Raw genomic sequence first — 17,420 nt, forward strand, 5'->3', positions numbered from 1 at the left:
TGTTTGTAATGCGCCAATGATATATTGTGATGCAGGTTTCTTGCCAACAGTCAAGCAGGTGGCAGAGTTGTTTTTCTCCTCTGAATAAACCATCCTTCACCCGCTGAAAGGGAGACACTATTAATGTCCGTCTATTGACTCTGATTAGATGGGCTTGTACTTGTAATACATGTCAGCTCTGCCTTGTGTTAAATTGACACAGGATGCATTATATATATATATATATATATATATATATACATATGTGTATAACCTTGGAAGACTTGGAAGACTCCATCTCAGTCAATGGGATTGAAATGTTGCATATTCACAATGTGTATTTGCAAGTGCAGTGTGCAGAAGTTCCCTTTTCGGAATTCTACCATCGACGAGAGAAACAACAACAACACAGTTTTAACGATATATATTACTGTTTTTATTCCATTATTGAAATGTTAATGGCATAGAAAAGTTCTCCACAGCAACATAAAGGGTTCAACGAGCCATACAGGTTGGTTTATATAGGCTCATGTTAGAACAAATCTTTGGCATCATTTTTTTCACATCAATAAAATACTAAAAATGAAATAATATAGAAAATATATTAACTTCTTTTCTCAGTTCAAAATGACAACTTTATGTAAACAGAGTCCAATTTATAGTGAAAAGGGTATCAACAAGCAAATGGTTCTGACACAGAGCATATGACCAGCAAATGGTTCTGATACAGAGCATATGACCAGCAAATGGTTCTGATACAGAGCATATGACCAGCAAATGGTTCTGATACAGAGCATATGACCAGCAAATGGTTCTGATACAGAGCATATGACCAGCAAATGGTTCTGACACAGAGCATATGACCAGCAAATGGTTCTGATACAGAGCATATGGCCAGCAAATGGTTCTGACACAGAGCATATGACCAGCAAATGGGTCTGACACAGAGCATATGACCAGCAAATGGTTCTGACACAGAGCATATGACCAGCAAATGGTTCTGACACAGAGCATATGGCCAGCAAATGGTTCTGACACAGAGCATATGACCAGCAAATGGTTGACACAGAGCATATGACCAGCAAATGGTTCTGACACAGAGCATATGGCCAGCAAATGGTTCTGACACAGAGCATATGACCAGCAAATGGTTCTGACACAGAGCATATGACCAGCAAATGGTTCTGACACAGAGCATATGGCCAGCAAATGGTTCTGACACAGAGCATATGACCAGCAAATGGTTCTGACACAGAGCATATGACCAGCAAATGGTTCTGACACAGAGCATATGACCAGCAAATGGTTCTGACACAGAGCATATGGCCAGAAAATGGTTCTGACACAGAGCATATGACCAGCAAATGGTTCTGATACAGAGCATATGACCAGCAAATGGTTCTGACACAGAGCATATGACCAGCAAATGGTTCTGAAACAGAGCATATGACCAGCAAATGCACTGTGAGAGAAAGAAGAAAATAAGTATAATTTGAAGATGGTGAAGGACTGTAGAGTTCGAATACAACACTCGTCTCACATTCCAGTCAAAAACAATAATTTAGATTCCTGCTCTGACACACACACACACACACAGAGAGAGATAGAACTAACTGGTATCAACACATGTCACCATCCCAATTAGATGCAGGCTGAAGTTTAAATTAGGGGACACATACAACACATGTAAAAAGACATTCAGACCTCAGACATGTGAGATCCTCAAGCAAGGAGGGGGAAAAACAGCACACTTCAAAATAACACTGGGGGGTTTATTTAGCACGATCAACAAATAGACTGGCAGATGCAAGGCAGATATGGCTAGCTCTCTGTCTCCACAGATCTGTTTCTGGATATAACTACTCAACGGATTTAGAAGACGCTCAGATGCTCCTGGTAGAAGCCAGAAATGAATAGACTGAAAAAGAGACTAGAATCCTCAGAATGTTATGCCATGTTAAAACAGGGTGAAGGGTCAGACTCTAGATAGCCTAATTCTCGGATCCGAGTGGGAGAGTGGGAGCATTCCATCAGGGAAGGAACGTCAGTCGATTAGCCCGGCTTGTCAGCAGAGGGTGGTGGGACAGCGGCATTCTGGGTATCGACTGTCTGGGACCCAAAACAATAACCCGGCTGTGTTCCAAATGTCATCTTATTCCCTATATCGTCAGGGTTCTCCAATTATGTTTTAATTGTTGAACATTATAGACAGTATAAAAAAAACAACAGCAAAATCAGCTCCAAGTGATTTTAATTTGGTTAATCTGTTCCAAAGTACACCCCCCGCATAATAGAGATATATATCTGATCTATACTAATGTAAGCAAGGTTTATAAAATGATCATGTTATAATCAATCGGGGGGGGGGGGTTATTGCAGTCAATTTGCAATCTACAAATAATCTGTTATTATGTTGCGGCCCTCCCCTGACCATCCGCTCAAGAAGAAAATCGGCCTGCGGCTGAATCTAGTTGATGATCCCTGCCCTCTATAGGGCACTAATTATAACCAGGGCACTACATGGGGAATAGGGATGCTATTTGGGACACAGCCTGGGCATCTCAGACATCGGGCCCAGTGGTGTGAACGGCAACCTCCCCTCTTCCTCGTCCTCTGTTTCTCAAAGAGGAAGAACAGTCAGGTCAGACATCCACCGTTACCCCACCCTCCAATCTAAACAAGGCCCATTCCAGTGGTAAAGCTGGGGGGGGGGGGGGGGGTGCGGGGCCTCACCATACAGGCTGTGATATGTAGGGAGAGGAGAGTGCCAACTGCATAGTTTAATTTAGGCTTGGGAATGCAGAAGTTGGGTTCGTTTGGTATTTACGGTACTCAAGCACACTGTGAAATGGACCACTCATCCAAGGACATCGGAGGAGGAAGAGGAGGAGAGATTACTCTTACAACTGTCTTCACCAAGCATGTATATTAGCGTTACAACATAATAGGAAGGATATGTGTAATCATAGAACAAGCTAAAAGTAGCCGTGGGATAGTGATGTAGTTTTTTTTCCAGGAATGTTTGACTTGGCATGCTGAGCTCAAAGTAGCTGACACACTGTCTGTCCATGACGGAAACAGATATGCAGTATGAATAGAAGTGTATAGACCAGCAAGGGGTGGAGAATGACAGACAGACAGCTTTCATAAAGGCCAAACAACACACAACTCTTCACACAAACACATCACGTCACACTACGAGCAGCACTTAAACAAGAATATATCACAATAAAACACCAACTACATACAAATATAATACAAAACGCAGTTTGATTGATATCTCAGGTTGTGCAGCAATGCAGAAGCCTTGTCTGAGTACCTTGGAGGCTTCAGATGGAGACTGGGGTAGTTGCCCCTGGCTGGTCCACTAACTAGAGAACACGGCCAATTCAATTCTTCTTCACTTTTCTAAGTGCAGAGAGAGAAACAGTCAAGTGGAGCAGAGCTCTCCTCTCTGTCTGCTACACACTTCCTGATGCTTCTGGATTCTTTTCTCAGGTAGGAAGGAAGGAAGGAAGGAAGGTAGGAAGGAAGGAAGGTAGGTGGGTGGGTAGGTAGGTAGGAAGGAAGGTACAGTATGAAGATAGGTAAGATGGAAGGAAGGTAGGTAGGAAGCAAGGAAGGTAGGTAGGAAGGTGGGTAGGTAGGAAGCACATGTCCATGTCCGTCTCCAAACTGTCCCTCTGTCTTCAAAGGAAGTGTCCTTCTGTTCATCTGGAGGCCAGTCTGGCCAGAAACAGACAGACAGGCAGGCTGTCTTCTTCTCTCTGGGTGGGATATGCAGGACAGGAAGTTGTCTCGGTCATCGACCGTGTTTTCACTGTCCATCCACAGTTCAACGTTTGTTAAATAAGGATTTCTACTACGCCTGCTGCAGTGTCTGAACTGCTGGGGGGATCCACTGTGAGGTCAGCCTTTTGGGCTGGGACATCACTATCACACTGGCTGCTGTGGTCCCTTCTCTGGGGCTCGGAGTAGGGGAGAGGCAGGGCCAGGGGGGCGCGGGGGTGTTGGTGGGGGGATCGGGACAGAGGAGACACTGCAGCAGCCGTCTGGTCATCAGAGAGGCTCTTTCCTACAAACACAGACAACAAGAGGAAGCTGGTTAATTACCAGATCACAGACCAACAGGAGGAAGCTGGTTAATTACCAGATCACAGACAACAAGAGGAAGCTGGTTAATTACTAGATCACAGACAACAAGATGAAGCTGGTTAATTACCAGATCACAGACAACAAGAGGAAGCTAGTTAATTACCAGATCACAGACCAACAAGAGGAAGCTGGTTAATTACCAGATCACAGACCAACAAGAGGAAGCTGGTTAATTACCAGATCACAGACAACAAGAGGAAGCTGGTTAATTACCAGATCACAGACCAACAAGAGGAAGCTGGTTAATTACCAGATCACAGACCAACAAGATGAAGTTGGTTAATTACCAGATCACAGACCAACAAGAGGAAACTGGTTAATTACCAGATCACAGACCAACAAGATGAAGCTGGTTAATTAACACCTGTTCTGTGAGCTTCTCTGCCACATCTATTGCAGGGCGTCAATCCCAGAGCGGAGAGGACATACGGTACATGCATTCTGTTACTGAAATATGTAGTCATCTATTTGATGAATGTCCCCTCACTGGGTCCTCTCCCCAAACTCTAGTTTTTTTTAAAGAAGTGCAACATTCTGCTTGGCGACACTAAGCAGCCCGCCAGTTGTCTCTCAGAGTTAATAGGCTGTTTTTAGAACTTACATTCCTCCAGGCGTTATGAACTGTGACCCCCCCCAGAAGACTAAAAAGAAGGAGAAGACAGAGCGATGTCATAATTCTCCAGATTCTTCAGGAAGTAGCTATATCTGCACTGAATTCTTGGCTCCCACGTAAACTTCATCTCTGTCTTCTCCTACTTTTTCCATCTGTGTCCCGAATGCCCCTCCCCCCATGCCCTACATAGTACACTACTTTTGACCAGAGCCTTATGGACCCTTGACAAAAGTAGTGCACTATATAGGGAATAGGGCGCCATAGGGCTCTGGTCAAAAGTAGTGCACTATGTAGGGTATCATTTGGGATGTAGAAATAGTCTTCTTGACATGAATGTATGGCCTGGGCTATAGCGCTCACCTTTTCCCCAGATGGGTCGCTCCACCGGGCCATTGAAGGAGGTGGATGTTGAGGCGTTGGCAGCGGTGCTGATGGAGGGGACGGACCTGGCAGGGCGGAGGAGGGCCTGCTGCTCTGGTCCAGTCCGTTGCTGTAACACCCTGATCACGGCATCCTTCTCCAGGAGCTGGGAGTGCAGCGCTCGGATTCTAGAGACACATGCAGAGATTTACATAGATGTAACTAGCATCTATGTAAATGTTCAGAAAGACTGAACAAGGGGAAAAGGGATAGGTATGACGTACGTACCTGTTCTCCATCTCCCGATGTCTGTGGCTGAATGGCAGGTGGTCGTTGAAGCTGTTGTTGGGTGAGTGACGAGGCGAGTGTTTGATGACGCTGCTGTCTCTCTGAGCTGCAGCGGTGGCGGCTGCGTCCATAGCAAACTGCCTCATGGTGCTCTCCTCCAGGTACTTCTGTTCCCAGTGTGTGATGTCAGCCTCCAGAGCCAGGATCCTCTCTTCTCTCTCAGCCAGCTGCTGCTGCTGTACAGACACCATGGAGCTCAGATCAGAGGGCAGGGAGCCAGGACCGCTAGCCGTGCTGTGGGACTGACACTGTGGAACGAAAAAAAAGGGTTGGTTAGAAAGTAAGGTAATGGAGAATGTTTCAAACCGTGCAGCAGTGGTCTTGTTTTGTAAGACCTGTGTTTTGACTACAGCCTTGGGGTTCGTCAAATATGACGTGTCAATGTGGATCATGAGGCAGCACTTTAAGTGCAAATACATGTGTGTGCGTGCGTGCGTGCGTGTGTGCGTGCGTGTGTGTGTGCGTGTGTGTGTGCACCACGTTGTGTCTCCTCTCCTCTCCTGCTCACCTGTGCTGATCGGATGCTCTTCAGCTCCTGCTCCAGCCTGGTCCTCAGCCTCAGTTCCAGGGCCTCTCTCTTCTCACAGGCTGCCTGTAGCTGGCCCAGGGCACTTTGCAGCCGCTCTACCTTCTCTACGTACGCCTTCTTCCTTCTAAGCTCCTCCTCCAGGGCCAGGTTACGGGTCTGTGCCGACCCCAGGGCCAGCTCCAGAACCTCCCGGCGCCGAAGCCACTCCTCCCCGGAACCACGCAGACGCTGCACCTCCCGCTGCTGTTCCTCATCTAAGGAGAGAGAGAGAGAGAGAGAGAGAGAGAGAGAGAGAGAGAGAGCGAGAGAGAGGTAGGCATGAGAGAGAGAGAGAGAGAGAGAGAGGTAGGCATGAGAGAGAAAGAGAGAGAGAGAGAGAGGTAGGCATGAGAGAGAGAGAGAGAAAGAGAGAGAGAGACAGAGAGAGAGAGAGGTAGGCGAGAGAGAGAGAGAGAGAGAGAGAGAGAGAGAGAGAGAGAGAGAGAGAGAGAGAGAGAGAGACAGACAGACAGAGAGAGACAGAGAGAGAGAGGGGAGGATACGTTAGGATGTTTAAGTGATAATGGCCGCTACAGATGTTACTGACCACATGATCTCTCAGTGAGTAGATCTCAGACCCCCCAAAGAGTTCCTTCATTGGATTCCATTCAAGTTACTCAGTTAGTCACTTTAATGGGTTCTAAGAATGTAAAGCGAGTTCCACTTCACATTGTAGGTGCTGTGAACTCTAAGGGAGGTGAAGACTGTTCTCCAACCCCTGAGGGGGGGGGGGGGTGTTGGCTGAGGTTAATACCTGAGGAATGCACTTATCCCGAACAGTCACTTTAGTTGTAGTTGTCGTAAACAGGGTCAATCAGTCCAACATATCTATTATAGACTGTCATTCCAAAGCCATCCAAATAGCCTAACACCAACTTTAATGTCCCCTTCAGCTACATATTAACAGCCAAAACGATATCACAGAGAAGACGAGATAACTAGAGAGCAACTGGCCGCTAAACCTAATTTAAAACAGTCAGGGTTACACAACCCAAGAGCAAACATGTATAGGTTTGCATGTTAGTTACAACATGTCCCAACATTGTTTTATTTTTGCATATGCAACTCTGTTTCTGTTATGGCTTCCAATCTCATATAAGCCACAAGCAGGTAACACCTTCTCAAACCCACCAACTGAACATTCCTCAGAGGGTAATCATTGTTCCTGGAGGGCCAACAGGCAGGGTAGTGTGACTGTTCAACCTGAACGTTGTTATTCTGTTGCATAAGGACCACTTTAAAGCTGATTTATAGGCTTCATTTCCAAATACAGTACCAAGTTCCCTAAATAATAGTTGTGAAGTTTTAACACAACGATGAGTGCCAGGGGCAGTGGCAGTTCCCCTTGCCAAAAGCTAGACAATAACAGCGTGAGAGTTGGCTAAACCTTATCCCACAACTGACCAGTCATGACTGCACATACTGAGGTAACAAAATGCCCTAAGATATAGACTGATACAGTCTCTGTCCAGGAGTCAGCGTGTTGTGGGTGGGCAGCAACACGCTGATAATACTACTACTACTACTACTACTAAGGGCTGTGAATAATGGCTGGTGTTCAAGTGCCAAGAGCGACTCTATTAGCAGGCCGGGTGGGAGGGAGGAGAAGGGAATGTACCTTCTGGCTTTATCCCCACAACACGACACGACACGACACAACAGACCATATTAATGTGGCGGAGAAATCAGCCACAGACTGCCACAGACTGCTAGGGTGACTGTTTACATAATGCCAGGGTGACTGTTTACATAATGCCAGGGTGACTGTTTACATAATGCCAGGGTGACTGTTTACATAATGCCAGGGTGACTGTTTACATAATGCCAGGGTGACTGTTTACATAATGCCAGGGTGACTGTTTACATAATGCTAGGGTGACTGTTTACATAATGCCAGGGTGACTGTTTACATAATGCTAGGGTGACTGTTTACATAATGCCAGGGTGACTGTTTACATAATGCCAGGGTGACTGTTTACAAAATGCCAGGGTGACTGTTTACATAATGCCAGGGTGACTGTTTACATAATGCCAGGGTGACTGTTTACATAATGCCAGGGTGACTGTTTACATAATGCCAGGGTGACTGTTTACATAATGCTAGGGTGACTGTTTACATAATGCCAGGGTGACTGTTTACATAATGCCAGGGTGACTGTTTACATAATGCTAGGGTGACTGTTTACATAATGCCAGGGTGACTGTTTACATAATGCCAGGGTGACTGTTTACATAATGCCAGGGTGACTGTTTACATAATGCCAGGGTGACTGTTTACATAATGCCAGGGTGACTGTTTCACAAAACAGATCTGAAAACAATCCCATTTGCCAAGTGCCCAGTTCCTTCCCTCTACAGAATCTCAAGAGATTATGAACTGCAAATAAATAAAGAAGAAAGCCAGTGTTTCCTCGTTCCTCTCTCATGTTTGGGGGGGCATCCGATGTTGACTTACTGTGTTCGAGGAGCTTGGCGAACACCTGCTGCTTCTGGTTGGCAGATTCAACATCTTTGGTTACTCGCTGTTTTGTAGCAGTGTCCAGACGATCTACAGGTGGAAGAGAGAGAGAGAGGGGAGGGAGATCGATTAACATCTAGCTATCTATTACTACTTATTGTGGGGAGAACCATACATAAACCACAAGAACTCCTGCTCCTGGTAATTAAGTATTTAGATTTATTTATACAGGTAAGTCCATCAAACAACACTCTTATTTGCGATTACTAGCTGTGTTATTAGCATTAGCATCTAGCTGCTGGTAGCCTTACCTCTGAGGTCTCTGTTGAAGTCGTGTAGTCTCTTGATCTCTGACTCCAGTTTGTTCCTCATGGTTTTTTCCAGGGTCTCTCTCTTGGCTGAGCCCTTCATCAGGGTCTCGTAGGCCTCAGATATCCTCTGGATCTCTACTTCCAGCTGGAAGGAAACACGAGAAGAGGACACTATCAGTCCGAGGGTCTCTAGCTTTAAACACAGATCATCCCCACCAGTGGTCACATTTTGAGGGGCTTTTTTTTGGTGGTGGTGGGGGGGGGGGCTCAGATGTGGAAACATAAAAGCCTGAAAACTCTGGTCCAAAGTCCGACAGTGGAAAAGCAGCATTAAAAAAAAGCATGTTTTAAGACCTGACCCTAAAGAGATCCAATGTCTCACAAGACTGTGATGTCATACAGAATGTATGAGACATATGAATTGCTTGGCTGGCCTGTTCATTGTGGAAGTACTGCAGTGTGCCCTAAGCAAATGACTAACACTTTGCTCCTAAAGAGAAGTGGGAATCCACATTCCTAACTGAGCGGTTATGAGTCCCAGGTGTCAGGGCGTTCATGTCTCCTCATGGCATTCTGCCAACGTGGAGGAGGCTGGAGCAGGAGGAGGAGCGGGAGCAGGATAAGGAGGAACAGGAAGAGGAGAGGCAGGAGGACAAAGGAGACAGAGATATAGAGGACAGTCCGGTCTCTGAAACAGGAGCACTACTAGTACCTTCAACATTAACCATGTTAATAAGACACTATCAGGTAGCAAGCACATGCATGACAATTCCCCACAAGTAGCAAATAAAGTTAAGGAATGTAGTCGTAAGCTTCCATGTGAAGAGGTTTGTGTGTGGAAGGTGGAGGAGTCTTGAATGAAAAGACAGACGGAAGTGTCTTCTCAATGTACTTTCATATGTGAAAATAACCTGTGTATGAGTCTCTGTCTGTTACTAAAATAACCTGTGTATGAGTCTCTGTCTGTTACTAAAATAACCTGTGTATGAGTCTCTGTCTGTTACTAAAATAACCTGTGTATGAGTCTCTGTCTGTTACTAAAATAACCTGTGTATGAGTCTCTGTCTGTTACTAAAATAACCTGTGTATGAGTCTCTGCCTGTTACTAAAATAACCTGTGTATGAGTCTCTGTCTGTTACTAAAATAACCTGTGTATGAGTCTCTGTCTGTTACTAAAATAACCTGTGTATAAGTCTCTGTCTGTTACTAAAATAACCTGTGTATGAGTCTCTGTCTGTTACTAAAATAACCTGTGTATGAGTCTCTGTCTGTTACTAAAATAACCTGTGTATGAGTCTCTGTCTGTTACTAAAATAACCTGTGTATGAGTCTTTGTCTGTTACTAGAAATGAATGATTCCAGAATTAACAGAAAAGTCCCTGTGGTCTGACCACGGTGCACATTCCTGCTACAGCACAGCTAGAGGGCTAATCTCACTGATATGCAGCATTGGCAAACACACACACACACACACACACACACACACACACACACACACACACACACACACACACACACACACACACACACACACACACACACACACACACACACACACACACACACACACACACACACACACACACACAGGTGTATACTTCCCTATCTACCTCTAAACCCTCTGTGAGCCAACAGGGCTTAGAAATAAAAACCTATTCATGCTTATCTATTGTAATGATACTCATAACTATTACTGTCAATAAACTATGCTTACAAGCAGTCAGACTCCTATATGCTGCATGCTGTGACAGAGTCATTCAAGGTTACTAATTAGGATTGTGTCCCCAATGGCACCCTATACCTTTTATAGTGCACTACTTTAGACCAGGGCTCATAGGGAATAGGGTGCCATTTTGTTCAGGACCCATAGGGCTCTGGTCAAAAGTAACGCAATACAGTGGCTTGCGAAAGTATTCACCCTCTTGGCATTTTTCCTATTTTGTTGCCTTACAACCTGGAATTATAATAGATTTTTTGGGTGGGTTTGTATCATTTGATTTACACAACATGTCTACCACTTTGAAGATGCAAAATATTTTAATAAATATTAAAAATTAAGCGTGCATAACAATTCATTCCCCAAAGTCAATACTTTGTAGAGCCACCTTTTGCAGCAATTACAGCTGCAAGTCTCTTGGGATATGTCTTTTTAAACTTGGCACATCTAGCCACTGGGATTTTGCCGATTCTTCAAGGCAAAACTGCTCCAGCTCTTTCAAGTTGGATGGGTTCCTGCTGGTGTACAGCAATCTTTAAGACATACCACAGATTCTCAATTGGATTGAGGTCTGGGCTTTGACTAGGCCATTCCAAGACATTTAAATGTTTCCCCTTAAACCGCTCAAGTGTTTCTTTAGCAGTATGCTTAGGGTTATTGTCCTGCTGGAAGGTGAACCTCCATCCCAGTCTCAAATCTCTGGAAGACTGAAACAGGTTCCCCTCAACAAGGTCCCTTCAATTCTGACCAGTTTCCCTGCCGATGAAAAACATCCCCACAGCATGATGCTGCCACCACCATGCTTCACCGTGGGGATGGTGTTCATGGGGTGATGAGAGTTGTTGGGTTTGTGCCAGACATAACGTTTTCCTTGATGGCCAAAAAGCTACATTTTAGTCTCATCTGACCAGAGTACCTTCTTCCATATGTTTGGGGAATCTCCCACATGCCTTTTGGTGAACACCAAACGTGTTCGCTTATATTTTTCTTTAATCAATGGCTTTTTTCTGGCCACTCTTCCGTAAAGCCCAGCTCTGAGGAGTGTACGGCTTAAAGTGGTCCTATGGACAGATTCTTTACTCTCCACTGTGGAACTTTGCATCTCCTTCAGGGTTATCATTGGTCTCTTTGTTGCCTCTCTGATTAATGCCCTCCTTGATTAATGCCCTCCTTGCCTGGTCCGCGAGTTTTGGTGGGCGGCCCTCTCTTGGCAGGTTTGTTGTGGTGCCATGTTCTTTACATGTTTTAATAATGTATTTAATGGTGCTTCGTGGCGATGTTCAAAGTTTCGGATATTGTTTTATAACCCAACCCTGATCTGTACTTCTCGACAACTTTGTCCCTGACCTGTTTGGAGAGCTCCTTGGTCTTCATGGTGCTGCTTGCTTGGTGGTGCCCCTTGCTTAGTGGTGTTGCAGACTCTGGGGCCTTTCAGAACAGGTATATATATATACTGAGGCATATATATCATGTGACAGATCATGTGACACTTAGATTGTACACAGGTGGACTTTATTTAACTAATTATGTGACGTCTGAAGGTAATTGGTTGCAACATATCTTATTTAGGGGCTTCATATCAAAGGGGGTAAATACATACACACACCACTTTTCTGTTTTACATTTTTGGGGAATTATTTGAAACAAGTAATTTTTTTAATTTCATTTCACCAATTTGGACTATTTTGTCTGTCCATTACATGAATTTCAAATAAAAATGTGTTTTAAATTACAGGTTGTAATGCAACATAATAGGAAAAACGCCAAGGGGGGTGAATCCTTTTGCAAAGCACTGTATATAGGGAATAGGGTGCCATTTGGGACATATCCAAGTAGTCTCCTCTCTCTCACCTTCTGCAGTCTGGCAGCCTTCTCGCTGTACCCCTCCAGCTCTTTCCTCAGTCTCTCATTTTCCCTCAACAGGTCCATCTGGGCACTGTTGTTGTGGGTACTGGGGTTGGCGTGGCTCATGTAGACCTCTGGACCAGAATGGACACTGTGGCGAATCATCTGGGCAGGTTCATACCTACGGAGAATAGAGGAGAGGATGGAGTCTACATCTATATCTATAATATTTTGAATCATTGAATCAAACTGCATCATTCACGTGGTTATAACCAAGTAGAGTCATTGGGGTATATTCATCCCATATAGATAACACAGGGATACTGGTTGTTATTGTAAAAGAGAACGCGTGCTCCATGACTTACCTGGCTAATGAAAGGCAAAATAAAAATGAATTATAGAAATGATTTAAATTAACTGGGAACTCATATTCCATATAATGTCATTCATATTGGCTTGTCTTGTGTTCTATTTACCTGTGCTGGGAGTGGAATGGGGGAGGAGGTTCCTGGTGGTAGTGTCCGTGTGTGTGTGTTCTATTTACCTGTGCTGGGAGTGGAATGGGGGAGGAGGTTCCTGGTGGTAGTGTCCGTGTGTGTGTGTTCTATTTACCTGTGCTGGGAGTGGAATGGGGGAGGAGGTTCCTGGTGGTAGTGTCCGTGTGTCTCCTGTGAGTGGCTGAGCATGTATCCAGGAGGCTTGACCAGGAAGGGGTAGTAGTCCGGGGGAGGTCCCCTCTGATCGGGGTACTGGAGAGACTCTGGTCCCTGGTGGTCAACAGGCCCACAGTGGCCATTGGAAAGCTGTGGGTAACTCTGTGTTGAGCTGAGGGGCAGACTGTCTCTGGATCCACATGATCCACCGTTCCTCTCCAGGGAGAGCTGCATGAGCCGTTCACTGAGGGAGCGGGCGTGCTCCCGTTTCAAATCCCACTGGCCCCCTCCCTGGTGATCCATCACCTCAAGCCCCTGACCCCGCTGGACTCCTACCGAGGCCAGATACTGAGAGTGGGCCTTGGCCTCCTCATAGGTGGGAAGCTCCTCTCCGTGTCTGTGGAGCTGGTAGAGGTGACACACGGAGTCACTCTCACAGTGTTTGTAGTCCCCCTGGTACTCCTGACCCTGGGGGTCCTGTCTGGTGGACATGTGGATGAACTGGGACTCTTCCTGGGTCAGGCTCTCCAGAGAGGAGCGGGGTGATCCGGTACCGCCTCCTCCGCTGCTGTTGCTGCCTCCACGCAGGGCCTGCTGCTGGATGGCCAGGAGGGTTCGGGTGTCTGTGGGGTTCCCGTAACGGAGCTGCTCCTGGATTAGACGGTGTAGAACCGTGCCAGAGGACTCCTCAGCAGTTCTCATCTCAGTCAATCAGAGAATATATAAGTGAATGTGCTGTGTTGAACTTTGGTGGTTTGGATTATTAGTTAACCACAGATCTAGAGACAGGAGCAGTAAGAGAATTAGCTAAATCAAATACTACATCTACAAGTCTTATAATGCATTATGATGCAGTTATAATTGATCATGCATTACCCCCTTACACTATCTAATAGTCATCTCATAATGATATAATGTCATCAAAAAGCATACACTATATATACAAAAGTATGTGGACACCCATTTAAATGAGTGGATTTGGCTATTTCAGCCACACCCGCTGCTGACAGGTGTATAAAGTTGAGGCCACAGCCATGCAGTCTCCATAGGCCAACATTGGCAGTAGAATGGCCTTACAGAAGAGTTCAGTGACTTTCAACATAGGATGCCACCTTTCCAACAAATGTCTGCCCTGCTAGAGCTGTAAGTGCTGTTATTATGAAGTGGAAATGTCTAGGAGCAACAAAGGCTCAGCCGCGAAGTGGCAGGCCACAAAAGCTCACAGAACGAGACCGCCGAGGTGCTGAGGCGCATGGCGCGTAAAAACCTGTCCTCGGGTTGCAACACTCACTCTACCGAGTTCCAAACTGTCGCTGGAAGCAACATCAGCACAATAACTGTTTATAAGCCTCTGGAACCTCAACTCCCAATGGACAGACCCCAACCAATGTAAGTTAATGTTTTGTATCATTTAGCTAGCTAGTTCCTAAACATTAACCCCTTATTCTTAGTCTTGGAAATGTTTCACTGACTTTCTATCTCTGCATTATTCACAGGGTAACTGTCAAGTTGTGAGTCTGAAAATGGACACTGGAGGTTAAGGAATCTGCATAGTAAGTATCAATTTGATGTTCATGAACATTTGTCACGACCTGATTAAGTCTGGCTAACTCATGTGGTCGACTAATCCTTACCCTAACTCTTTTCCTAACCGAATTATTCTAACCTACCACATGAATTCACCTAACCCGGCACGTTAATTCGCCTAACCTGCCAATTTAGTTATCCTAATTTGTAATTCACCTAACCTTCAACTGAACATTTGCTAACAGTGGAGCCTAACCAAGTCAGGTAGCCCGATCTCATTGGGTAGTCAAACATTAACCCTTCATTTTTTTTAAAATCTTGTGTGGATTTTTTTTTCCCCCACTGAGTTTCTGTCTCAGGGTAACTGTTCACTTTTTTAAAGATCTTATTTTCAAATAGAGTTGATAAGTGCACAGAGGTCATTTGTACACTACATTTTGTTTTTCCGATGCGACCTTGCAGTGGCTTTCTGAGCTCAAAAATGGAAGCAATCCATTTTTTTTGTGTTAATTCGTTGTGGTTTTTATATTGTATTTTGACATGCATTTAATTACATTTGACATGCATTTAATTACATTTCTTACACGTATATCACCATACATTATGAACTATGTATTACTCATATATAAAAAATATGTGTTATTCATATATAAATATATTGACCATAAATAGTCATGCATAATGTTAAATATATATATATATATTTTTTAAATACATGTAAATATATGAATAGCACATGTATGTAAAATGCATACTACCATATATGGATAAGCAATACACGTACATATACTTACACATGCCAAAAATATTCAGACATATTTAAAAAATATATTTTTTTTTAAATAAATTAAACATGTAAATATATTGATATATTTATGTAATATATGTGACATAGACATATATTTAGATTTGTATATATTGGTACATATATTCAATATTTGTATTTGAAATATATGTCAATATATTAGGTTTTGGTATGTTATGGGCAATTCTAAATTGCGTTTAGGGTAGCATAAATACAAGCATACCCTATGCTCTGAATAGCATTATATTAGCAGTGTCCTATGTCACTATAGATTATTTTTGAAAAGCCCAAAACGAGAAGTTAAGGGACAGTTTATTTGTGGATATTATTATATTGAGTCAGTCATTTCCTGCCGCAAACATTGCAGATTCCAATCAATTGCCTAATCACTATTTGTAATTTTTTCAACTAGGCAAGTCAGTTAAGAACAAATTCTTATTTTCAACGACGGCCTAGGAACAGTGGGTTAACTGCCTGTTCAGGGGCAGAACGACAGAGTTGTACCTTGTCAGCTCGGAGATTTGAACTTGCAACCTTTCGGTTACTAGTCCAACGCTCTAACCACTAGGCTGACCTGCCGTCCCTACACTCTAACCACTAGGCCACCCTGCCGTCCCTACACTCTAACCACTAGGCCACCCTGCCGTCCCTACACTCTAACCACTAGGCCACCCTGCCGTCCCTACACTCTAACCACTAGGCCACCCTGCCGTCCCTACACTCTAACCACTAGGCTAACCTGGCCTTTTTTTTTTACTTTCCAGAACATTTCACATATTATGACAGATATCAGGCCACACATTCCTTGAGGCTATTGTGTGTTGTTTACTATACAATCTAAATGGTGTGTATATGGGGGACTAAATTCTCTATAGCCTCTATGGCCAACACACATAGCCACAATGAATAGAGAGAGCGTGAACTAAACTGCTGCCTCCCCATGTCTGACAACATTCCTGTCTCAACGAGGAACATAAAACATATAGCCCAATAAACCAATTGATAAGCAGTGCCAATAAAGTTCAAATAAAGTCTCTATTGTCTACAGCGGCTCCTTAGACAGACATGATCACAGACCAAAGCCGACATTCCTACGTATTACGTGTGTGTGTGTGTGTGTATGTGTGTGTGTGTAATTCTGAATTAAAATGACAACTATTACAACATTAACTATCCTTTCTTACAATCTATCCACATATTATTTTGGTCTTATAATAAGGTCAAAAGGGGGGGGGGGGAATAGAATTTGCGCCTAAAGTCATACTTTGAAAGACCTTTCCCACCATGCGTAAAGTAACTCATTTCAAAAAAGCTGCAAAAATATTATCTTACCTATTTACATTGTCATCACGGAAACAAGTTGTGGACGCCGTAGGTCTATATCGTTTATATTTCTTTTAAACGTAATGTAATCCTAATAGAACTTCCTATAACTGGAAAGTATAAATTCGTATCCTGAGTATACTACGTTCCGCTGAGAGAGTGCACTGCTACGGTGTGCGTCTCTGAGAAGCTTTCACAACAGACTGAGTCGGGAGAGAGAGAAAGCGCTGCTCATAAATAACTGAGGGCCGATTGTTCGCGGAGACTGGAATGGTTGGAATGCGAGAGCTCGGAGTCCCTCAGAGATCAGAACCGCAGAGCGCAGCGCGCACAGCGAGAAAAGGGGGCAGGGCGAGTAGAGTCGGGACTGCAGAGCAGAGCTGAGCAGCACCGTGCACATAGCAGAGAGACAGCTGGTAGTCGCCTGCCTGTGTAATGTAAAGCGTTTCGTTGTTGTTAGCAGTTGGGGAGATGAAGTAATTAGCTATAGCACGCTGTGACTAGAAAGAGAAAATTGGGGCACTATTGTGAAGCAGAACATTAGTTTTAAACGGACTTTAATTTTCACAACATTATAAACTCCTCATATAGTATACCATACACAATTATACCAAGAAATATTATATCGTGAAATATTCTATCAAGAAATATTCTATCATGAAATATTCTATCATGAAATATTATATCGTGAAATATTATATCGTGAAATATTCTATCAAGAAATATTCTATCATGAAATATTCTATCGTGATTTTAC

At 44.1% G+C, this 17,420-nt stretch overlaps 1 protein-coding gene across 2 annotated transcripts; it reads right to left on the reverse strand.

Annotated features, from left to right (window-relative positions):
- Positions 1–391: 391 nt before the first annotated feature.
- Positions 392–16,936, reverse strand: LOC109881587 (angiomotin-like 2a). 2 transcript variants are annotated; one of them, XM_020473695.2, is made up of 9 exons: positions 16,673–16,936; positions 12,968–13,787; positions 12,362–12,536; positions 8,793–8,937; positions 8,479–8,571; positions 5,964–6,238; positions 5,396–5,697; positions 5,108–5,295; positions 392–4,054 (listed from the first exon to the last, which is right to left on the reverse strand). In XM_020473695.2, the coding sequence occupies exons 2-9, from the start codon at positions 13,708–13,710 to the stop codon at positions 3,825–3,827; spliced, it is 2,151 nt and encodes a 716-aa protein (XP_020329284.1). In that variant the 5' UTR covers positions 13,711–13,787; positions 16,673–16,936; the 3' UTR covers positions 392–3,824. The 2 variants fall into 2 exon arrangements, with proteins under 2 accessions (XP_020329284.1, XP_020329283.1); XM_020473694.2 differs by having other exon boundaries at positions 5,396–5,703; positions 16,673–16,935.
- Between the last annotated feature and the right edge of the window lie 484 nt (positions 16,937–17,420).

Source organism: Oncorhynchus kisutch, linkage group LG13 (genome assembly GCF_002021735.2).
Source record: "Oncorhynchus kisutch isolate 150728-3 linkage group LG13, Okis_V2, whole genome shotgun sequence".
In the NCBI taxonomy this organism is placed as follows: Eukaryota; Metazoa; Chordata; class Actinopteri; order Salmoniformes; family Salmonidae; genus Oncorhynchus; species Oncorhynchus kisutch.

Excerpts from the sequence above, each read along its gene's own strand:
- LOC109881587 (XM_020473694.2), bottom strand. The coding sequence starts at position 13,710 with ATGAGAACTGCTGAGGAGTCCTCTGGCACGGTTCTACACCGTCTAATC. Across the intron at positions 12,537-12,967 it reads CCATTCCACTCCCAGCACAG|GTATGAACCTGCCCAGATGA; the intron begins GTAAATAGAACA and ends TATTCTCCGTAG. Across the intron at positions 5,704-5,963 it reads AGAGCATCCGATCAGCACAG|TGTCAGTCCCACAGCACGGC; the intron begins GTGAGCAGGAGA and ends TTCGTTCCACAG.